This window comes from Xenia sp. Carnegie-2017, unplaced genomic scaffold (assembly GCF_021976095.1).
Source record: "Xenia sp. Carnegie-2017 unplaced genomic scaffold, XeniaSp_v1 HiC_scaffold_31, whole genome shotgun sequence".
NCBI lineage: Eukaryota > Metazoa > Cnidaria > Anthozoa > Malacalcyonacea > Xeniidae > Xenia > Xenia sp. Carnegie-2017.
The window spans coordinates 48,308-72,877 of NW_025813495.1; the positions used below are offsets into that span (position 1 = coordinate 48,308).

The 24,570-nt window shown below is 38.4% G+C and overlaps 4 protein-coding genes and 2 long non-coding RNA genes across 6 annotated transcripts; 4 read left to right on the plus strand and 2 right to left on the minus strand.

The window, feature by feature from the left end:
• The first annotated feature begins 1,197 nt into the window (after nucleotides 1–1,197).
• On the plus strand, nucleotides 1,198–2,428 carry LOC124455322. Its single transcript, XM_047005994.1, has 5 exons — nucleotides 1,198–1,263; nucleotides 1,394–1,510; nucleotides 1,631–1,676; nucleotides 1,794–1,802; nucleotides 2,055–2,428. The coding sequence occupies exons 2-5, from the start codon at nucleotides 1,409–1,411 to the stop codon at nucleotides 2,426–2,428; spliced, it is 531 nt and encodes a 176-aa protein (XP_046861950.1). The 5' UTR covers nucleotides 1,198–1,263; nucleotides 1,394–1,408.
• Nucleotides 2,429–8,378: 5,950 nt separating this feature from the next.
• LOC124455330 lies at nucleotides 8,379–11,482 on the plus strand. Its single transcript, XR_006951797.1, has 3 exons — nucleotides 8,379–9,374; nucleotides 9,522–9,682; nucleotides 11,393–11,482. It is a non-coding gene; the product is annotated as an uncharacterized LOC124455330 (long non-coding RNA).
• Nucleotides 10,981–12,017, minus strand: LOC124455329. Its single transcript, XR_006951796.1, has 3 exons — nucleotides 11,825–12,017; nucleotides 11,386–11,437; nucleotides 10,981–11,137 (listed from the first exon to the last, which is right to left on the minus strand). It is a non-coding gene; the product is annotated as an uncharacterized LOC124455329 (long non-coding RNA).
• A 1,635-nt stretch (nucleotides 12,018–13,652) lies between these two features.
• On the plus strand, nucleotides 13,653–14,523 carry LOC124455328. The gene has a single exon (XM_047006000.1). It carries the CDS (start codon nucleotides 13,745–13,747, stop codon nucleotides 14,210–14,212), a length of 468 nt encoding a protein of 155 aa, XP_046861956.1. The 5' UTR covers nucleotides 13,653–13,744; the 3' UTR covers nucleotides 14,213–14,523.
• A 234-nt stretch (nucleotides 14,524–14,757) lies between these two features.
• LOC124455323 lies at nucleotides 14,758–15,216 on the plus strand. The gene has a single exon (XM_047005995.1). The coding sequence runs from the start codon at nucleotides 14,758–14,760 to the stop codon at nucleotides 15,214–15,216; it is 459 nt and encodes a 152-aa protein (XP_046861951.1).
• A 5,266-nt stretch (nucleotides 15,217–20,482) lies between these two features.
• Nucleotides 20,483–23,681, minus strand: LOC124455325. Its single transcript, XM_047005996.1, has 7 exons — nucleotides 23,290–23,681; nucleotides 22,886–23,133; nucleotides 22,612–22,745; nucleotides 21,947–22,451; nucleotides 21,475–21,831; nucleotides 20,737–21,002; nucleotides 20,483–20,671 (listed from the first exon to the last, which is right to left on the minus strand). The coding sequence occupies exons 1-7, from the start codon at nucleotides 23,679–23,681 to the stop codon at nucleotides 20,483–20,485; spliced, it is 2,091 nt and encodes a 696-aa protein (XP_046861952.1).
• Nucleotides 23,682–24,570: the final 889 nt, after the last annotated feature.

A 24,570-nucleotide genomic window follows, 5' to 3' on the forward strand; every position in this document is an offset into this window, starting at 1 on the left:
ATTGTTTAGAACCGAAAATTTAAACTGATTTTGCTCAGAGATTGATCCAAAAAATTTTGTTCGGTAAATGCTTAGGCAAGCGGCGCCGCCTCGCCGGTAATGACCGCACGCCACTGCGAAGAAGAGAGCTCTGAAGAAAGCGAAGATGATCAATTTTTTGATAACAGGTAGCTCACTATTTCTCTCAACTTCTCTCAGTTCTCTGGCTCCAGAACCATTTCCTCCACACTTCGAGCCAACATTTTGACGTGCATCAATGTGAAACAAGCGTCCAAATGCAGTTTGTAAACTCTGTAATTCATAAACATATTTTACTTATCATAATAAAAGATATACTTTATTGTGCTATCTTGTGAATGCACAAATTAAGCAATATATCTCCTCAATGGCGGATAAGGTTGTTTTAACGATTTCCAAAAGAAACTTTTACAAATATGGAAAATCTAATTCATATACATTCGAGGCATTGCAAAAACTGTTACAATGATCAGGTTTCCATAACTAGTGGACCTGACCATGTTAATAGTTAATGTCCTGTTGTTCCACGGGTTAAGACAAAAGCATGGCTTGAAATAGCTGCGGTTATGAATCAGCAAAATAATTTAATGTCAGCAGAGATCATGACTGTGGTTTTATTTCTATGGAGAAAAGTTGTTCATTTTTCCAGGTAAGTTGACCATAATATTTTATAAAAAGTAGAAGAGTAAAGCTTAACATGAATATTATTACACTGCTTTTGATCTTAGTTATTTTCCTTTCTGTACAAGTTGAATATCACAACATCATCATAATTGTTAATACAGGCCTGAGAACTACATAATTATCTTTACTGTTAACTCTTTGTTAGGTTACTGTGATATCGTTCACATCAATAAAGCAAAATGAAAATGGATTCATATCTAAATGTGAATGACATCTGTTTTAGCAAAGTTGACTGGCGTGTCAAAGGCAATCTTTTGAGAGGAAAAGACTTTCCCATTTCCCAAGATGGCAATTGCCCAAGATGTCAAAGCAACATACTTCTTTTTGTTATCTTAGATGAGTATGTTCTCACTGTTATGAGTAACTTTTACTACAAATTCTTTCTTAAAGTTATTACTACAGAAAACCAAGCATGATTTTATTGTTTTCATGTTGAAATAAAAGAATTGATAATTTTAGGTTGTTTCCTATGGGTGACATGCTATACATGATATTTTTTATCATTTATTGAGAAAAGGAAAGGCAGTTTTATGGTCAAGTCAAGACAATAACTTGTGGAAAGTGAGCAACAATTTTTTTTGTCGTGATTAGTAAACTGCGTTACTTGTGATTTTATAGCAATTTTAATCAATATGTGTCATGTATATGGTAATTTTAATCAAAGTTTAATGTTCTAATGTCATCATTACAGAAGGCACCCACTTTTATGTGTCGAGGCTCTTGTCCATTAGATCCATTGGCTGCTGGATTTAATATTAATTGGGACATTGTTAATTTGACTAAACTTCTTAAAGGCTTACTAAAATTGGTAAGTGATTATTATAATTTAATTTGTGAGTTGTGACAATGGGGAAAATTAAGCCTATCCCATATATTGTACATTTGAAAAAGTCACACATCTTACAATGTTATTACAATTTTTGAAAAGAATTTTGCAAAAGCACGGAAAAAACTTCAAGAACATGGCACTAAAGGTATTTCGTAAACTGCCAAAATTAAATGTAGCACCTTAAAACTACCATAAAAAGCATGTTTTTTCATATACAAGTGAACTGTAGTGTTTAAATATCACCTTTCTTTTTCACATGCAGATGAAAATGGTAAGAAGCTGGTTTTGAGTTTGCAACTTGGGATGATAGGGAAAGTAATGTTTATGCAAAATAAGAGTAATTTGTTGCATGGAAACTGGCATAGGTATGGAATAGGGTTGAAACATTTCCAAGGAAGGTAATAAAGCTATTTTTATTCTTAATAATAATACTATCTTCCAAAATATTATCAATTGCACATGGCTTTCCTAATAATGGCATGGAAAGTACATCTAACTGAGTGTGAGCAAATTTTTATAATAGGAGTTACAAAGTCAGGATCTCTTAAAGACATGGAAGAAAAGCCAAAAAATGAAACCAAGTTTGCAGGGGGGAAAGAAACAAAGCAAACCATTAAGGAACAGCTTTCGAAAACTGATACAAAATCTTTGGTCAGCATCGTGACAACGTCCTCAAGTACCATCAAAATCACTTCAGCAACATCGTCTACTTTAGCTGCAACCAGTTATCCAATTTCAAAAGATGGTTCCTGCCCACATTGCGGGTCAATTGCTGTGCGATATATCATCTTGGTGAAGGACTCTGCTAAAGATGAAAAACTACCACCAACGTTGGAAAAACTGCTGCAGCTACAAAAAGCTTTCAAAATGGCTAAAGGTGAAAGAGATGGTGATTAATGACGAAGCACGCATGCGCCATGCGTAGTGTCTCCTGTGAAATTGAAGCTCGTAAACAAATAAAGCGGCTAAATGGGGTAAAATAAGTGCGAAGAAAAACAACAATTAGTTTCATGCAAGTGTTAAGAAGTATTAACGCAGGAGCGACAGAAAAAAAAGGGTTGCTATAATGTTTATGTTCACCATCTTCAAATTTCAAAATTCCCGCAAAATGTCAATCCTTGTGTTGATTTCCCATGCAAACACGGATTGACATCACGTTTCGATCGGTATTGTCTTCTGGCAAATTAAAGCTCGTAAGTAAATAAAGAGGCTAAATGGGTTAAAATTAGTGCAAAGAAAAACAACAATTAGTTTCATGTAAACACGGATTGACATCACGTTTCGACGGGTGTTTCATCAGCAATGCCAGCACATATGGGGGGCGTTTGCCTTTCGGTTAACAAAGATACAAGATGGAACGTTTAAATAATGAAACAAATCACCGTTACGAGCGATTATGCATATCTTTTTTATCGTGTGTCTACGCTGAGATATGATATTAAATAAATGTGATAGGAAATGGTTTTATGAAGGCATGTCTGTCAGCTATAGGTTCTCGATAAGCCTATGGGGATATTCACATGAGTCCGGAATGACTTTCTATCCGGAATGAACTCATTCCATTTCAAAAGAAATTCTATTGTATGTTTACATGAATCCGGAATGAGTCACAACTCGATCGGGATCGAGTTCATTCCTATTTTCATTCCGGATCGAAATTTAGTTTGAGGGGGTGTTTAAATGAATCCGGAATGAGTTTCGATCTCGAATGAACTCATTCCACTTTAAAAGAAATCCTATTGCATGTTTACATGAATCCGGAATGAGTCACAACTCGATCCGGATCGAGTTCATTCCTAGTTTCATTCCGGATCGAAATTTACTTTTTATCTTATGTAAACGCGAATTGAGTTTCATTCTGGAATGATATTGTGATTAATGACGAAGCACGCATGTGCCATGGGTATTGTCTTCTGGAAAATTGAAGCTCGTAAGTAAATAAAGAGGCTAAATGGGTTAAAATTAGTGCAAAGAAAAACAACAATTAGTTTCATGTAAACACGGATTGACATCACGTTTCGATCGGGATTGAAAGTCATTCCGGATTCATGTAAACACCCCTTTAATCTCATGTAAACACGAATTGAGTTTCATTCTGGAATGAGATGGTGATTAATGACGAAGCACGCATGCGCCATGCGTAGTGTCTCCTGTGAAATTGAAGCTCGTAAACAAATAAAGCGGCTAAATGGGGTAAAATAAGTGCGAAGAAAAACAACAATTAGTTTCATGCAAGTGTTAAGAAGTATTAACGCAGGAGCGACAGAAAAAAAAGGGTTGCTATAATGTTTATGTTCACCATCTTCAAATTTCAAAATTCCCGCAAAATGTCAATCCTTGTGTTAATTTCCCATGCAAACACGGATTGACATCACGTTTCGATCGGGATTGAAAGTCATTCCGGATTCATGTAAGCACCCCCTATGTTCCGACACGGCGCGAGTCTGCTAGTCTTTTCCTCATTCCAGTAATTGGCGTTTGTTTGATCCATAGAGTCTTTGCTTTCCTTCACAGTGTGGAGATTTTAGGTATGTAGCCTCGTTACTTTTTTTATATACCTCTTGAAAAAATTTCAGGAGAGGAGCGTTTGATATTTTATCATGCCATAGGATTGATTTCATACTGTTGATAGCTATTTAATGCCTTGTTACCAAGCATGTACTCATCAATTCTCATCATGAGATGGTAGTAGTGTGCTTGCGTTGCACCCCGTAGCAAATGCAAATTTTTAAATCTTGGAATAAAGATAATTACAATCAAAAACAAGGAGGATTTTAGTTGTCAAAGTCAGCGGAAAGACGCGGGCTCATAAAATAAAATTTTTTTCGCCCACCCGGATTTGACAACCACATTTGCGATTATATAAAATATCAATGCCAAGCACAAAGCAATTACAATATAGTAGAGAAATATAAGACGATTTAAATTTTCAATCGCTCAATTTAACTTTTGCGATAATGTAGGTCTTGTTATGATTTAATTTATATACGTATATATATCACAGGTCTTTTCTATGTTGGTATGATACCCCCTTCATCAACTATCCTCAACCTCATAATGCATGATACCCCATTCATCAACTATCCTCAACCTCATAATGCATGATACCTCCTTCATCAACTATCCTCAACCTCATAATGCATGATATCCCATTCATCAACTATCCTCAACCCCATAATGCATGATACCCCTTTCATCAACTACCCTCAACCTCATAATGCATGATACCCTTCATCAACTATCTCAACCTCATAATGCGATGCCCCCTTCATCAACTATGCTCAATCTCATCCTATGATATCCCCATTCATCAACTATCCTCAACCTCATAATTCATGATACCCCCTTCATCAACTATCCTCAACCTCATAATGCATGATACCCCCTTCATCAACTATCCTCAACCTCATAATGCGTGATGCCCCCTTCATCAACTATGCTCAATCTCATATCCTATGATATCCCCATTCATCAACTATCCTCAACCTCATAATGCATGATACCCCTCATCAACTATCCTCAACCTCATAATGCATGATATCCCATAAATCAACTATCCTCAACCTCATATTGCATGATATCCCCATTCATCAATTATCCTCAACCTCATAATATATGATGCCCCATTCATCAACTATCCTCATCCTCATAAAGCATGATACCCCCTTCATCAACTACCCTCAACCTCATATTGCATGATATCCCCCTTCATCAACTATCCTCAACCTCATAATGCATGAAACCCCCTTCATTAACTATTCTCAACCTCATAATACATGAAACCCCTTTCATCAACTATCCTCAACCTCATTATGCATGATATCCCAATTCATCAACTATCCTCAATCTCATAATTCATGATACCCCCTTTATCAACTATCCTCAACCTCATAGTGCATGATAACCTCTTCATCAACTATCCTCAACCTCATAATACATGATACACCCTTCATCAACTATACTCAACCTCATAATGCATGACACCTCCTTCATCAACTATCATCAACCTCATAATGCATGATATCCCCATTCATCAACTATCCTCAACCTCATAATTCATGATAACCCCTTCATAAACTATTCTCAACCTCATATTGCATGATATCCTCTTTATCAACTATCCTCAACCTCATAATGCCTCATACCCTCTTCATCAACTATCATTAACCTCATTATGCATGATACCCCCTTCATCAACTATCCTCAACCTCATAATGCATGATACCCTTCATCAACTATCCTCAAACTCATAATGCATGATACCCCCTTCATCAACTATCGTCAACCTCATAATGCATAACACCCACTTCATCAACTATCCTCAACCTCATAATGCATGATATCCCCTATTCATCAACTATCCTCAACCTCATAATCATGATAACCCTTCATCAACTATCTCAACTCATATTGCATGATATCCTTCATCAACTATCCTCAACCTCATAATGCCTCATACCCTCTTCATCAACTATCATTAACCTCATTATGCATGATACCCCTTCATCAACTATCCTCAACCTCATAATGCATGATACCCTCTTCATCAACTATCCTCAAACTCATAATGCATGATACCCCCTTCATCAACTATCGTCAACCTCATAATGCATAACACCCCTCTTCATCAACTATCCTCAACCTCATAATGCATACCAAATATATTCAACCTCATATTGCATGAAACCCTTCATCAACTATCCTCAACCTCATAATGCATGATACCCCTTCATCACTATTTCAACCTCATAATGCATGATGCCCCCTTCATCAACTATCCTCAACCTCATTATGCCTGATATCCCAATTCATCAACTATCCTCAACCTCATAATGCATGATAACCCCTTCATCAACTATCCTCAACCTCATAATACATGATACCTTCATCAACTATCATCAACCTCATAATGCATGATACCTCCTTCATCAACTATCATCAACCTCATAATGCATGATATCCTCATTCATCAACTATCCTCAACCTCATAACGCATGAAACCCCCTTCATCAACTATCATCAACCTCATTATGCATGATACCCCCTTCATCAACTATCTTCAACCTCATAATGCATGATACCCCTTCATCAACTATCCTCAAACTCATAACGCATGATGCCCCCTTCATCAACTATTTTCAACCTCATAACGCATCATACCTCCTTTATCAACTATCCTCAAACTCATAATGCATGATACCCCTTCATCAACTATCCTCAACCTCATAATGCATGATACCCACTTCATCAACTATCCTCAACCTCATAATGCATGATACCCCCTTCATCAAATATATTCAACCTCATATTGCATGAAACCCCCTTCATCAACTATCCTCAACCTCATAATGCATGATACCCCCTTCATCAATTATCCTTAACCTCATAATGCATGATGCCCCCTTCATCAACTATCCTCAACCTCATTATGCATGATATCCCAATTCATCAACTATCCTCAACCTCATAATGTATGATGCCCCCTTCATCAACTATCCTCAACCTCATTATGCATGATATCCCAATTCATCAACTATCCTCAACCTCATAATGCATGATAACCCCTTCGTCAACTATCCTCAACCTCATAATACATGATACACCCTTCATCAACTATACTGAACCTCATAATGCATGATACCTCCTTCATCAACTATCATCAACCTCATAATGCATGATATCCCCATTCATCAACTATCCTCAACCTCATAATGCATGAAACCCCCTTCATCAACTATCCTCAACCTTATTATGCATGATATCCCAATTCATCAACTATCGTCAATCTCATAATGCATGATACCCCCTTCATCAACTATCCTCAAACTCATAATGCATGATACCCCCTTCATCAACTATCCTCAACCTCATAATGCATGATACAGTGGCGTGCGGTCATGCAAGCGTAGGCAAGCGCCGCTTGCCTAAGCATTTTACCGAACAAAAATTTTTTGGATCAATCTCTGAGCAAAATCAGTTTAAATTTTTCTGTTCTAAACAATGTCAATGTAATCTTTTGTCTAAATTGTCTTTACAGTTGAAATGCTTGCTATTTATACGCGATTTACTGTCGTGGTTTTCGGTTTCACTTTGCTACACTTGTAAGATGAGTCAAGTGTATTAAATTAAGTGGATTAAATTAATTATTTATTAACCAAGGCAAGCGCGCTTGCCTTCGGAGCTCAATTTGAACATTTGCGCATGCGTTAATCTAGATTTGGAGGCTTCGTATTCGAGGAATAGCTTCTAAGGGCGCCGCTTGATAGCGATTGGTCAACAGTCTTGTACGCTCGCAATTTTAAACACATATCAGCGCACGAATAATATTCGTATATTCAACACATTGGACATCGGAATTATTCACGCCGTTAATGTTATCGTTTATTAAAAGATGACTGAGAGCGAAAGGTAATGTTCTGATTTCTAATTCAAAGTAGTAGTAGATTTCTAATTTATGTATGTAGAAGATATTATCTGTAGCATGTTATACTTTAGCGTTATATAAGTCTTGCGTATGAGCTCTGAACGTGATTTCAATGTACTAGAACGCTATTAAATTTTGTGATTATTTTATTCACAAGCAAAGAAGTTATTTACAACAGTCGTGAATATTCTATATGTTAGAATTTATTTACAGGCTTTTTATATATTTTGATAAACAAGGTGCAGTTATTACACAGCGGATAATGTACTTGAAATTTGAGTAGTTTTACGTAATTATAAAGTTAAGTGCGTAAGTTTAAGTAGCGCGTTTGAGTAAGTGTAGGATTGGCTATTTCCTCTATTGCTAATACATGAATCTAGATGAGTAATGTACGCACGTTATGTACGTCACTACAAGATATCATGTAGCTGATGTAAGGTATAAATAAGATTGATGTTCCTATAAAATATATAGCATAGGAATTTTCATCCTTTTATGTTCTACTTCTACAATTCGGTATTTTCACGACACCTGTACAACATGACTGAATGCATTGTGGAATCACTGTTATCCCGCTCATTTGGATTGAGACCTTTTTCCGAGAAATGAGAGATCGTCGAAGGTGGCCGTCCCACTCCTGAGTTGCAAGGACTACATACAGCATCCAAGCGAAGTGGTAAAGTCTTTATTCGAAGTTTTCAGACGTCAAATTACGACAAGTACAAATGGCTGGCTGGCTCCTTAAAATTGAATAAGTTATTTTGCTGGCCGTGTCTTTTGTTCAACTCAACAGACAAGACAGTCTGGTGCAAGAAGGGATACGATGATTTGGCCAACCTGTGTAATGCCAACAGGGGCAATTACGTCGAATTGATAAAACTGCTAAGTGCATATGACCCCACGCTTGAACAGCATCTTCATACAGCAACCGTGTTTTCTGGACTTTCTAATCGTATCCAGAACGATTTGATTGTTGCTGTCAAGGACGTTATGTTGAAAGCAATAAAAGATGAAGTGATGAGGAGCCCATTTGTCGCTATTTCCCTGGATGAAACCTCCGACGTTAAGACTTATCGCAGCTAACAACTATAGTTCGCTATGTCAACCCAGATGGTAAAGCTGTGGAGCGCTTTCTTGGATTTACCGATGTAAGTGTGGATAGAACTGCGGCTAGACTGAAACAAGAAGTCGGTAAAACCCTGAACGAGTACGGATGCGGCGAAAAACTGATTGCCCAAACGTATGACGGTGCGATTGTGATGTCAGGAGAACTGTCCGGTTTGCAAACACGAGTAAGAGAAGACTATCCACATGCTCTTTTAATCCACTGTTGCGGACACACATTAAATTTGGTCCTTGTTCAAGCTGTCTCGTCAACTAAAGAGTTGACGAACTAAGAGAATCAGTTTGACCAACCAGGTAAAAGAGGATTTACTACACCATTGTAGGTGATTTAGAGAATCAGTTTGACCAATCAGGTGAAAGAGGATTTACTACACCGTTGTAGGTGATTTAGAGAATCAGTTTGACCAATCAAGTGAAAGATGATTTATTACACCATTGTAGGTGATTTAGAGAATCAGTTTGACCAATCAGGTGAAAGAAGATCTTACAAGCCTGCATACAACACATAACGAACTTTAAGGAATTCAACCCAAGGAAATCGTTTATTCTATAAAGTCTCTTGAGGATAGTTATTGAAATTTTTTACGTGTCTAAAGAAAGAGGTAACAAATGTGAACTCGATAAATAGGGAGGTTCATATACTCATGTTTTTTTTGTATTAACTTCCAGTGAAATCAATTGTTCTCTACAGATTAAGAGATGCATATATGACTTTGTGACCACCCCAGCCCTACAACCAACAGAATAATAATTATACAGAAGGGCCACTCAAGTGTGCACTGCGTCCTCATGGCCGCCATTATTCCAGCAAGATATATTTAGGGTTTTTCATTTGTTTCCAAACACTACAATTACATGACGTCATTACTTCGTAATGAAATTAAAAATATTTCAATATAAGAAATGACGTCGGTTCATTTTAGTGTTTGGAAACAAGTGAAAAGCCCAAAACATCTTGCTGGAATAATGCCAGTCGATATGCTTGAGGATAAAAACATCAATGGTTCCGACACAAGTGACTTTTCTGTATATTACATATTCTGTACTTCAGCTAAGAACTTTGTTATGCCACCAAGGGGAACTCTGGTATAACAACATTACGACAAAGCAATTTATCTCAGTATTACCTACAATGACCGCAATTATAACTAACCTGTAATTCAGCCATAGTATCTTCATCTTCTCGCTTGCTGGTGCTTGGGAAAAAGACGACATTGTCGATCATTTGGATAAGTTCCAATTGAACGACACACTTAATGATCAATGAATTGAACAGCATCCTCTCCGTCTGCACAATTAAAATAATGAGATGATTTTACGACGTTAAAGTACATACATGAAAAAATTAAAAAGTGTCACTCGGGTGTTGGTTGAACAATTCCGTATTCACGCACAGACGATTTTTTCATTTGTCGGTAAAAATCGAACTTTTGAATATGTCAAACAAAGGGCTAATTTATCTTATTAGAGGTGTTCTAAAATAAAATAAAATAAGCAACGAATGCCAAAAAATAAAGCAAAAACGAGTTCCTTAAGTTAGTGCCATTTTTTATGAAAAATAAGTGTTAAAAGGAGAAGTAGTAATAATTACAAATTAGTAACATTATTAGTTCTATTAGCAACAATTAACAACATTATTGTTTCAAACATTGCAAAAATGTAAATTTTAGAACATAAGCAGTTTCAGGAAATGTTACATGACGTCGCTGTTTACTTCAGATTGAGTTTTTCAAACGCATATATCAATTATACGTTTTTCTACGCCTTCCAATAAACCAAAATAAATAAATAAATAAATAAAATAAAAGTAAATTAAACAAATTAAATAAATTAAACACGTAAATGGCAGCAGGCTGTGACAACAAATTATTAATCTCGATTTCTAACACATAGTTACCTGGTTCGTGTTCTTCGACAGGTTCAAATCGTAAACTAGGCGTACTATGTAAACTGATGCTGTCTTGTTCTTTTGTTTCTTCAACTGTTTCTTGAGGCATTTTCCTCCTCCGTTTCATTCAAACCTTTTGACGATTGCTGACCATCTTGTTCGTCCTCGTCTAAAAAATAATACGGAAAAATTTTCACTTGTTACTCAAAGAATACAAGCTGTTTGTCCATACGAGTTAAAGATTCACACGAGCTATATTGCAATATGCGAACATTTGCTTCATATGAGCTTTTGGTTCAAATGAGCTTTTTTAATATGCGAGCTTTAGCTTACCATGAAATATTTTCCAATCCTATAATCATGGAGACAATTGAAGCAACATTTTCCTTTAAAAGAATTCACAAACTTTTTATTTACCTTCCAGATATTTGGGCACGATATCATCCTCCAGGTCGACAGGTAACATTATCTACAATATACGTCAATTTTAAAGGTAATAAATACATAAAACAAACAGAATAGTTACGAAAATTTGTCTGAAATTTTACAGTGTCGGGCTTTAAAACTTCATAAATAATACTAAGGGGCGGAAACGATTCAATACTTATTATCAGATAAATTTTCTCAAGCAATTTCACAAAATTCTGATTTAATAACTACGCAAAACATTTAAAATTAAAACAACCAATTTGCCATAATTTGAGAATTACAACCAGAATTACGTGTGGTGCTTCGCAAACATTTGTAATTTTTAACCTTAAAGTTTTGGCTCTTTTCAATCCCTTGAAATCATCGGGGCTAGCTCGCTATCTGGCCCAGCTCGCCTCCATATAATCAGGCCCTAAGTGTAACTTACCTTGAGTGGTGATGACGGAGGAGTGACATCAGGTGTGGGTGGACTCATTAATTATGGTCAGCGGGTCTCCATTTCAATAGTTCGTGAGGTACGGTTGATTCAAATATCGTCTTTACACATTGACATGTCTTTTCCCAGACGTCTTCGGAGAACGTGTTGCCAATGGATATGACGAGCAAAGGTATTGTTGCCAATGAGCAAAGGTATTGTTGCCAATGAGCAAAGGAACGTGATGCCAATGAGCAAAGGTATTGTTCACCAAAATGTCTCTACGTCAATGAGGAAAGGTATTGTTCAACAAAATGTCTCTACACCAATGAGCAAAGGTATTGTTCACCAAAATGTCTCTACGTTGATGAGCAAAGGTATTGTTCACCAAAATGTCTCTACGCCAATGAGCAAAGGTATTTTTCACCAAAATGTCTCTACACCGATGAGCAAAGGTATTGTTCACCAAAATGTCTCTACGCCAATGAGCAAAGGTATTGTTCATCAAAATGTCTCTACGCCGATGACCAAAGGTATTGTTCACCAAAATGTCTCTAAGTTAATGAGCAAAGGTATTGTTCACCAAAATAACTCTACACCAATGAGCAAAGGTATTGTTCACCAAAATGTCTCTACACTGATGAGCAAAGGTATTGTTAATCAAAATGTCTCTACCCCAATGAGCAAAGGTATTGTTCACCAAAATGTCTCTACGTTGATGAGCAAAGGTATTGTTCACCAAAATGTCTCTACGTTGATGAGCAAAGGTATTGTTCACCAAAATGTCTCTACGCTGATGAGCAAAGGTATTGTTCACCAAAATGTCTCTACGTCGATGGGCAAAGGTATTGTTCACCAAAATGTCTCTACACCGATGAGCAAAGGTATTGTTCACAAAATGTCTCTACGTTGATGAGCAAAGGTATTGTTCACCAAAATGTCTCTACGCCGATGGGCAAAGGTAGTGTTCACCAAAATGTCTCTACACGATGAGCAAAGGTATTGTTCACTAAAATGTCTCTACGTTGATGAGCAAAGGTATTGTTCACCAAAATGTCACTACGCCAACGAGCAAAGCTATTGTTCATCAAAATGTCTCTACACTGATGAGCAAAGGTATTGTTCATCAAAATGTCTCTACGCCAATAAGCAAAGGTATTGTTCATCAAAATGTCTCTACGCCAATGAGCAAAGATATTGTTCACCAAAATGTCTCTACACCAATGAGCAAAGGTATTGTTCACCAAAATGTCTCTACGCCAATGAGCAAGGTATTGTTCATCAAAATGTCTCTACGATGAGCAAGGTATTGTTCACCAAAATGTCTCTAAGTTAATGAGCAAAGGTATTGTTCACCAAAATCTCTCTTTGCCGATAACCAAAGGTATTGTTCACCAAAATGTCTCTAAGTTAATGAGCAAAGGTATTGTTCACCAAAATGTCTCTACGCCAATGAGCAAAGCTATTGTTAATCAAAATGTCTCTACACCGACGAGCAAAGGTATTGTTCACCAAAATGTCTCTACGCTGATGAGTAAAGGTATTGTTCACCAAAATGTCTCTACGCCAGTGAGCAAAGGTATTGTTCATCAAAATGTCTCTACGCCGATGACCAAAGGTATTGTTCACCAAAATGTCTCTAAGTTAATGAGCAAAGGTATTATTCACCAAAATGTCTCTACGTCGATGAGCAAAGGTATTGTTCACCAAAATGTCTTTACGCCAATGAGCAAAGGTATTGTTCACCAAAATGTCTCTACGTCGATGAGCAAAGGCATTGTTTACCAAAATGTCTCTACACCGATGAGCAAAGGTATTGTTTACCAAAATGTCTCTACGTCGATGAGAATAAAAACATAATTAAAGCAGCATCGTTTGAGGCTTTTGAATTATTCGTCATTGAGTCCTCATTATTTCGACGTATATCTGAAAATGAATGAATTGGAGAAAAATTGCGAAGCAAATGAAGTTTTTCTCCGCCAAGGAGATGGTTTGATGCGCGTTGAAAATTTGACGAATTGCAAAAATGCCGTTTGTATGATACACTGCGAAACGAGATGTCTTCAAACAGGCAAAAAGATTTTGAGAAAAGGATCTGGATTTTATGTCAAAGCTAAAATATTCAACACTGCATACAAATGTGTTATCACAAATCACCATGTTGTGAGCTGTGAAGAAAATGCTAAAGGCTCCATCGCAATTTTTCACTGTGAAAGAGAGAACCAAGGTTGTCTAGTTCAATTGCGACCAGGCAAATTTTTTCGTACGAGCCAGTATCTTGATTACTCAGTTATTGGCATTGAAGAAAATGAACTTGCTTCACTTTCACCTTTGATTTCTCCTATTGAATACATCGAGAAACTTCCAGCAAAGATTGATGATCAAGTATTTATATTTTAACATCCTTTGGGAATGCTAAAACAATTTAGCCACGAAAAAATTATCCATATCGAACCGCCCTTTGTATATTATGTCACGGATACCAATTGTGGATCATCTGGGTCACCTGTGCTCTGGAAACTGCAGCTCTTAGCTATTCATCTTTCAGGCGATCAACAAAATGGTTATAACAAAGGGACGTTATTTGATGCAATTATCAATGATTTATGTAATGCATGGAACTTTGGTAATTATTTACTATATTTCTCACTTGGGCTGTCAAAGATGGCAGCCGTGTGGTTGCCGGCTTAGAATTGCGCCAACGTATCCTCTGCGTGTCGTAAAGACGACTAAAAGGGTTGGTGTAAGGAAGGGCATCCTACCGTAAAACTTTGCTCCAACAAAATTCATGAGCTTTGGAAAGAAGACATGGCCCCAGTTCCCGGCAGCCCTTCAGTGGGCAGGGGTGCGAAGAATCCGGATCGAATGTTGGTGGAAGTGTCACCCTTCGGTTAGGCACAGTGAACGTTGGGACAATAAAGGGAAGGAGTGCAGAAGTGGCGGACATGTTGAAGAAAGTTGATGTGTGTGGGTTTCAGGAGGTAAGGTTTAAAGGTGAAGGTACGAGAGTCATAAAGGGTGAAGATAATGGAGCGAGATTTAAGTGGTGTTGGAAGGGGAACGGAAGTGGCACGAATGGTGTTGGCTTTGCGATAAGAGAGGATTGGGCGAAGTCGGTTGTAGCAGTGAAGAGAGTTTCGGACAGAGTCCTGAGAGTTGATGTACTTATTGAGGCCGAAGTTGTGAGTTTCGTTGTGGTGTATGCTCCGCAGGTTGGACGAAGTGCGGAGGAGAAGGAAAAGTTCTATGACAGCGTGTATGCAGTGAGAGCAGACATTAGAGGGCGATGTGTGATGCTTGGTGATTGGAACGGTCATGTGGGAAGCGTAAGAAAAGGATACTGTGCGCATGGAGGTTTTGGAGTTGGTGATATGAATGCTGAAGGCGAGGCTATATTGGGTTAGCAGCGAGTTGTGGGATGGTGGTAGTGAATACGTGTTTATAAAGGGAGAAAGCAAGCTTGTGACGTATGAATCTGGTGACAGTAGGACGGGTGGATTATATACTGGTGAATGAAGAAGAAGGAAAAGTGAAATGAATGAGGAGAAGTGACAAGCTGCTGGTCGTGGACTGGAGAATCAGGAAGGTGAAGAGGAGAAAGGTTGAGGGTAAAGGCAGGCAAGCTATGGAAGTTACGATCGAATGAAGGAAGCAGTGTTTCCGTGAAATTACGACATTGAATGTTGAGGTGAGACGGTGGAGGAGCGATGGACGTGTTCGGAGAAGGGTGTTTTAAAGGCAGCGGAGAAGGTATGTTGTAGAAGTAAAGGCGGTGTAGTAGAAGAACAGGCATGGTGGTGGGATCAACGAGTCAGCGAAGTGATTGGCGCGAAGAAGTTGGCATTTAAAAGGTGGAGAAAGTCGCGGACTGAAGCAGATAGGATCGATTACATCCGGTTCAAGAGGAAGGTGTTAGATCTGGTGTTTTTGAGGTAAAAGTTGGTGTTCATCAAGGTTCAGTCTTGTCGCCGTTACTGTTTGCTTGTGTGATGGATGTACTGACAGAGGAAGTGAGGAGAAAGAAGGATGCTGGTGTTTGTTGCATGCAGATGATATTGTCTTGGTGGCGGAGTCGAAGCAGAAAGTCATGGAATGATACCAAGAATGGAAAACGGCAATAGAAGTCAAGGGACTGAAAGTGAATGAGGCAAAGACGAAGGGCATGAGATGCTCGAGGCAGGTGGAGGTGAAGGACAGTGATAAATGGCTATGTGGTGTGTGTGGGAAAAGAGTTGGAGTGAATGACGTGTGGGAAATGCAGTAAGGGGGTTCATGGAAGATGTTCAGGTGTCCGTGGTGCATTGACAAGAGTAACTGATTTTGAGTGCGGGACGTGTCGAAGTGGTGGGCGAGTCGCGATTGAACGGTTTGAGCTGGGTGACGTGAGTTTGGAAGGTGTATCGGAGTTTAAATATCTGGGCGATGTGTTAAATGATGGTGGAGGGTGCGAGCAAGCGGTGAGGAACAGAGTTCAAGCAGCGTGGTGGAGTTTTAGAGAGTTGTCGGGAATGTTGTGCGGAAAGTCGACTTCGTTGAAGCAGAAGGGAGAATTGTACAAGGCATGTGTTAGAAGTGTTTTGGGATATGGAGCAGAGTGTTGGGCGCCGAAAGCAGAGGACCTGAGAATGGAAACATGGACCTGAGAATGAAAGGAGAATGCTTAAGATGATGTGTGGTGTAACGTTGATGGATAGGATTCGAAGTGAAGAGATTAGAGAAAGAGTTGGTGTTGAGTGTATCGAGAATTGGGTAAGGCGCCAGCGTTTGAGGTGGTTTGGGCATCAACCCCCCTGGCGGGGATTAATACTGGCCGGTAGACAAATGTTGTTTGTTTGTTTGTTTGTTTTCACATGTAACTGATGGAATGAAATAAACTCTGTAAATATTTAAACTTCTCTTCAGTAGATAATTTATTTCTTAGTAAATTTTTGTTATTGTTTTTGAACAAAAGCACGCCCCTTGTGGAAATCAACCCCAGTTGACAAGGCCAGCGTGTCAAAATAAAGATTTTCATTCATTCATTCATTGCGTAACCAAACCAACATTTATAATTTTATATTGAGTTTCATGATTACTGATGGATCAGTACTATTGATTGCATTGTGTATCTGCGCAGTATAAAGCAATTTACTATAATGCCATCATACAAAACTGAAGACCTCGTCAAAAAGGCATACTTTTCAGAATACTGAGAATATAGGCTGAGTAGATACATTGATGATTGTCATTTTGAGAGTGCAGTAACTGGCTTTGACAAAAAATGATACGATGAACCTGACGGTTGAAATAAACAATTAAGACAGTATACCTCAGCAGCAGCACTCTTCTCCCTCAATGCTTTTAACTTTTCTCGCCGTTTCAATGCTTCTTGCTCTAATGAAGTTTCTTCGGCCATATTTATTTATAGAGTTTTATATTGACCACGCGCACATAGAAGTAGCCTGGGCCGAGAGTCAACAATACAGAGTGATAAATAGATGTCAGCAAATGGCAGAAAACGATAACACAAAAATCTAGCTTGTACTATTAATTCGTACGAATAACTATGGCATCTACAGATACTCTAATACTGGTATGTTTCATCTTATAGATAATTCTAACATTAGTTGCAGAAATATAAATTATATTTTGACTCAAGCAAGTGCAATATTTTACTTGGCAACAGGGCAGTATCAACTATTATTGTCGAGCAAGATTTTACAGGCACCTACAAAACGTGTCTTTGCAAGGTTTGCAGAAGCACGGAGGTGATCCGGTTTTGACATTTTGGAAAGCATTTGGAATACTGATGTAAGGTTTGTTGTTAAAAATGTAGAGTATTGTCGTTCTCATTCTGCAGTTGTTGCGTTGTAGTCCATGGCAACAGGTTTTCTCTAGATTTTCTTGTAATTGATTGTCCCATTTTACTAGTACTTTGTCATTTGATGCATTTGACTGTTTTAAAACTGTCTGTGTATACTGCACCCTTCAAATAAGAAAATTTTCACTTTATTTTGTCTCCTGTCATTTCACATATGAAGCTTTACATTCTGCCAGCAGAATTTATGTCAATTATAGTGGTTGGTCTCTTATCCATCACTAAACTAGCTTTGCTTGCTTAAAAGCTCTATTTCTTTGTATTTAAAATGATCCAATGATATTTATTAAAATATACTGTATTGTCAATACTTCATAATGGTTGTTACATTGACTTGCAGATCGTCTGTCAGAAGCCTTTAGAGAATTTGAATCCATCCAAGAAAGTGAAGAAGTTGTCCTGTATTGTTTGATAGCATTAATCTATGCACATAAAAAAGGCACAATTAATTGACAAGGAAAGTGTACATGAATTGGAAACAAGATTGAAAAAGATTCGAACAAGTGTTGGTGAGAATGTGCTATACTTTGCTGCAATGTTTTTGTGGCACACAGGGCATCATGAAAAAGCAAGAAAATATGTTGACAGAATGTTGAAAATGTCCAATGGTTCGAAAGAGGTTTTCTTAACATGCCTTTCACATCATAACCACAATTTAACCTGTCTTCTTTCATATGTACATACAGGGAACTATTTTACGTGGATGGATTGATCTTACAAGTACATTAAGAAATCCATAAAATATTTTGATGAGGCTTTACAGGGGTATGTTAATGTTTTCTCATAAAGACTTTACAATTTTCAATATTTCAATATAATATTTTCCAACTTCAGAGAATATTGATGCACTGTTTGGTAAGGTATGTAACATACACAAAGTACATAGAAAACATCCATGCCATTGTGTCATGTCATGTTTTTCATTTCTCTTTCAAGGCTACATATCTTGTAAAGAAAAGTAATTTCACTTTGGCGCTGGAATTTTTTAATAAAGTAAGTTGTTTATTGTGAAATATCGATGGAAGTGGAGTCAATAATTCAAACAAGACCTGGTATGATTGTGCAAGGACAAACAATTGCAAGTGAAGGCATCCACCAGCCCTGTTGCATTTGGGGAAACTTAAGAATATTCTTCTCAAAGAGTAAGTTTTGCATTGAGAGAAGAGCATTTTTGTGTAATTTTCATTTGTTTTTTTATCATATCAAAATGTACAACAAGTAAATCTTCACGAATGCTTTCATACGAACTACCATGTATTCAGATCTTTTTGTTAACATTATGATACTGAAGCGGAATGCAATAGTTAATTTATACCTGTAAAATTGGCCTGTGTTTTTTACATAGGCGTCGTCAAACGTGTCGCAGCGATTTAGAAGTAAGCACAAAGTTGAATACTGCGTGATATAAAGCGCTCTCAAAGACCAGCGGAGAGTTTTTCAAAATAACTTGCACTCCTGACTTGATTTTGTATCTACGAAAAAGTTATTTCTGTTACCTACTGTCTATGTTTTCCCTCACTTTCTTTCCCTACGCTCCTGCATATTATTGTCTACGTATATATTAGCGTATATTTCTATTGAGAAAGCAGTTATCTTATATTTATCTCCATTAACCATGCATTTTCTTTTAAGAAAAGTGCTAGGTCTTTTTTCCTCATCAACGTTTTCGTTCATGGTGGCTAGATTAGTCTACTGTATGGTAATACTAAAGATGAATATGTTCAGTTGCGTAGCCAACCTACAGATTAACTTTTTATGTGTAAATTTCAGAAGTTTACCATTATTCAATTCTTTGAAATTTGTTGTTCTCACGGTCCCGCGCATAATTGCATAGTGGCAATATTTTATGTTATATATCTCTTTCGTCCGACAGATATTACTGACTATCTAGTTGGATTATTCCATCCATTTGAGATATTCGTTTGTATGTTTTAGTGTAGATATCGTTCATGCCTTTCGGAAACAGGAGGAAATTGTCAATGCTGCATCTGCATAAGTGATCGAGTTCTGAAGGAGCAACGAAAGACTCTTTTGAAATTTGTTCGGACTTGGAATAATATCGTGTTAAATTCATGGCGTGGAAGGCCGACGGAAGTTATTGAGGTACGTTCATATCATGTTAGGACATTTTGAACATGATTGTGACAAGATTTCTTTGCATGGTATAAGGTGTATAACAATACGTATATTAAAGGGGTTATATCACGAATTTTAGCCCCCCTTTTTTATTAGCTAAATTGAAAGACCTTATTTCAGTGATTTTAAATCTGCAATTATAATTGAAATTGGATTGGTGAAAGTGATTTTATGGACGTTCAAAGTCACGATTTTCAGCATTTTTTTTGCGAACTTTTTGTTCGGTATGCTAATGAGTTGTGACGTAGATAGTTGAACACATATGTCGCAGAATTCACTGAGTTCGTCCAGAAAATTGATCTGCACTCTGATTCAGTTTGTTTTATGGAGTTTATTAGCAATGAACAATCTACACATCTCTCCGACTATTACAAATTTGAGTCTATTTATATGTTTACATTTCGTGACTTACGTGCACTACTACAACATGAATTAATTAAGAGAGAAAATACTTAGGAAGTGTTAAGTATATACACCCTAATTTTTAATTATAATTTTGGCACACATAAAACTCCGCATGCGAACTTATAAAATCTGGCATGCAATAAAAAATATAAATGAAATATCCTAAATTATACAACACTCTCCCCTTGACTCACTCAGGAGTCAAGCATCGCTAACCTTCCACCTGGCGTCCAAAGCCGCCTTTCTCTTAGTCTTCTCCTTACATCCGCTAACTATATCCTCCTTCCTTCAACCTTACTCTCGTCTTTAACCTCAACTGGATATAAATGCTGAATCGCTCTATTCAACACCTGGCGACGACCGTTTGTCATCACGCAAACCCTTGCACCACGAACGACCTTATCCTTGCCACAAATCAATTCCTGAATCACACCTGTCTTCCACTCCCCCCTTTTCTTACCCTGCTCAAACACAATGACCACATCCCTGGCTTAATTATCGCCGACTGTTTGTCTGCCATCCCAACCTTATGAAATTCCCGAAGATTCGTGAGATACTCCCGTTTCCACCTGCTCCAAAAATGCTCCAGTATGGCACTTAAATGTTTGAATCGTGTCCTAGTGTTTGTTCTAGTCGAATCTTGTCCTAAATCATTAATTTTTGAGTCCTTGCTATCGGGTAATGTCACGATGCGCCTACCATAGACTAAATGTGCAGGAGTAAGTACTTCACTATTCACTTCCTCGTACTCATACGTTAAGGGTCTAGAATTCAAATTAGCTTCAACTTCAGCTAGAACAGTTGTCAGTTCGTCGAAAGTAAGTTTTGCATTGCCCAAAACTTTCCTTAAACAGACTTTCACTAGCCCTATCATCCTTTCGAAAAACCCTCCCACCATGGGGCCCTCTCTAGGTTAAATCGCCACTCAATGTTCTTAGCGCTAAGGCAATTATCTACTTCTTCGCATTGAAATAAGTCGCGCAACGTCTTTTTTGCGGCTTTAAATGTTTTGGCGTTGTCAGAAACAATAAGTTTCGGTGTTCCAAACCTTGCAAAAAATCTTCTTAAACAGCGCAGAAATGTCGCTGCACTCAAATCGTGCACTAACTCTAAGTGAACCGCGCGTGTCACACAGCAGGTGAACAGCGCAATGTACACCTTGCTCATACTTGCCTTTGTTTTTACGTACAAAGGTCCTGCAAAATCTACGCCTGAATTTTCAAATGGTGCGGCTCTCTCTGCTTTATTTGTGTACACGGCTTACTGTTCCATCGTTTACAAGCTACACATCCACCGCTCACTCTCTTAACTTCCTGTCTGCCCTTGGGTACCCAATACTTCGACCTCAGTTGCGCCAACGTGCTCCGAACTCCCCCATGCATAACAGATTCATGACACTGCCTAATCACTAGCTCTGTGAAATACTGTCTCCTAGGCAAAACAATCGGCTCTCTAGCTTCTGCCTCCAAATCTGATTCACCCAATCTTCCCGTACAATGCAGTATCCCGTTCATTTCTATCAGTCCGTACTGTCTTTCTAACTGCTTAAACTCGGGTTGCTCTCGTAACTCTAGCTGGGCTGACTTTATCCACTCGCATTCTCCATCATTCATTTCGCTCGCTTTTATTGGTCCGGTAAAAAATTTCTAATCCTAGTCTTTTTTGTTTCAAATTATAGACGAATCTCTTCACCCACGCAGTAACTCTTAACAGCCGTGTAAGTGTGCTGTATTTACTTATGCTAATGACATTGCCAATTCCAAACAATGACCTTGCACTTGTGATTAGGTTAACAACAAATGACCTTTTCTCTTCAACCTTGCTGTCTACTGTGGGAACTATCTCCTTCACCCTAGGATAATGCCTTGGACTACCCCGCAACCAAGACGGTCCTGACCACCAAACCTCCGCGTTCTTTAACTCAGTCATCAAGACCCCTCGCGACCCTAAATCTGCAGGGTTTTCCTTACCTGGACAATGACTCCACTCTGTTTTTGAACTAAGCCTTAATATTTCGTCAACTCTATGCTGAACAAATTGCTTCCAATTGCCTGAGTTGACTATCCAATACAAAACAGTCATACTATCAGTGCAATACTTAACGCCCTCAAAATTATACTCTGACTCTAACGCTTTCCTGACTGCAGACATTAAATGAGCCAATATTCTAGCTGCCATTAATTCTAACCGCGGAATACTAAGTTCTTTCATCGGGGCTACTCTTGTTTTGCTGGCAATCAACTTAACACGAACATCGTTACCGTTCAAAACTACTAGATACACAACCGCACAATAAGCTTTTGACGCATCCCCAAATCCATGCAAAATATCTCTGCTTTGATTCTGAGCCAGATGTGTCAGTCACGCCGCTCGAGTACCTGCCTATTGAAACACTCTTTACCTCCTTTAGATCTCTCAACCACTTCTCCCACTTCTCTTTCACACTTTTAGGCAATGTATCGTCCCAATCCACGCCACTGTAACAAATATCTTGAAAGAGAATTTTAGCTTTAACAATCGTAGGACTCAAGAGCCCTAATGGATCGAAGATACAAGCTAACAGACTCAACACATTTCTCTTCGTCGGTTCCGTGTTTTCCGCTTTCGCACTCAAATTTTCGAAATCGAATATTATTACGTCCCCGACGCTATCCCATTCAACCCTAATACTTTACCAAATTGACCCTGTGCTTGAGCAAGCGTGGTTTTCGCATACGTTTGCTCATCAACGCAACTACTTTCCACGTCACGCACATCTTCTTCAATTTGCGATCTTAACGCACTATCATTAGTCCGCCATTTGCGTAACTTAAATCCGCCTTCATTCATGCGTTCGTTGGCCTTACGATATAGCTGATACGCTCGCTCTGTACTAGATTCACCGCTGGCAAGATCGTCCACGTAAAAGCTTTTAGCAGTTTTTCTGAAAATTCCCTATCGCACTGTAAATATTTGCTAATATGATGCCTTAACGTCGAATTAAGCAAAATGGTGACGAATTCACCCCAAATACGACTCTACAAAACGGTAAACTACAAGATTCAAATTGTTGCGCAGTACATCATCTACCCACAAAAACCTTAGGCTATCTCGATCCCTTTCGTGCACTTCAATGTTTAGGAAGGCCTTCTCTATGTCCGCTATTAGCGCTATTCTTTGCTCACGGAACCTAAGCAGAATATCAAACAAAAGTGGATTAAGTGAAGGTCCGATATGCAAACAATCATTCAAAGAGACACTTGACTTGAGTACTTTAGCGCTTGCGTCATAAACCACTCTAACCTTTGTCGTCTTGGCATCCTTTCGCACGACAGCTTGATGAGGCATGTAATGTATTTTGGCATGAGAATTAATCACACTATCTTTTCCTACCCTCTCTATGATGCCTAACTCTTCTTGGGCCTTAATGATAGTGTCATATTCCTTCAGTAATTCTGGGTTCTTACCTAGTCGTCTGATTTGTCCCTTCATTCTCTTAAGACTTAAGTCATAGTTAGTAGGTAAAGGATCGTGACCCTCCCTCCAGGGCAACCCCACTGAATAACGCGTACCGTCAAAACTAAGATCGTTTATGACCGATTCATGCACATCACTTACTTTGTCCTTAATTCCTAGGCTTTCTAAATCCCAAAAGTTTTCTACGTTGATACAAGTTTTATTAGCGGAGCAAAAAATTTACCTGAGCAGTGGCGGGTTGATTCTTATCCGTGCTTCCAACCGGCCCTGAAACTACCCATCCAAGCACCGTCTCGATAGCCACAGGCTCCCCCTGCTTCCCTCGCATAATACGACCTTTCTGCAACGACCACAAGTAATCCGCACCCACGAGTACGTTTACCTCCAATTCCTCATTTACCTTACAAACATCAGACAACCACAACCCCCTTCAAATGTTCAAAGTTATTTCGAACCACCTCCAAATGTTGATTACTAATTACTGATATTTCTGGTACAACATATGCCTCGATAGATACGACTTCACCACCCGACAACGAACTCAAATCCAATCGCACAACCCTTCTCAACTCGTTCTCTAAAGCCCTTTTCCCAAACGTTCCTATTCTCAGATTTTCTTCACGAACGACTTTACATCCCAACGCTTTAGCCGTCCTTTCAGTAACAAATGATCTCTGACTCCCAGAATCCAACAAAACCCTTACTCGTCCCGACTTACTACCAACCAGTTTTGCTTGTGCAGTTTGCAAAGCAACATTGCATCCTGCCTTTTCACAACTATTCTTAGGACTTACAAATAGAGTATTACTACTATTGGCATCTACATTCCCAACCTCCCCTTGTCCAACAGCTCCCTGGGGCTTACTTTCCTTTCCCGAATCACACAGAGCCTTGTGGTGATTCT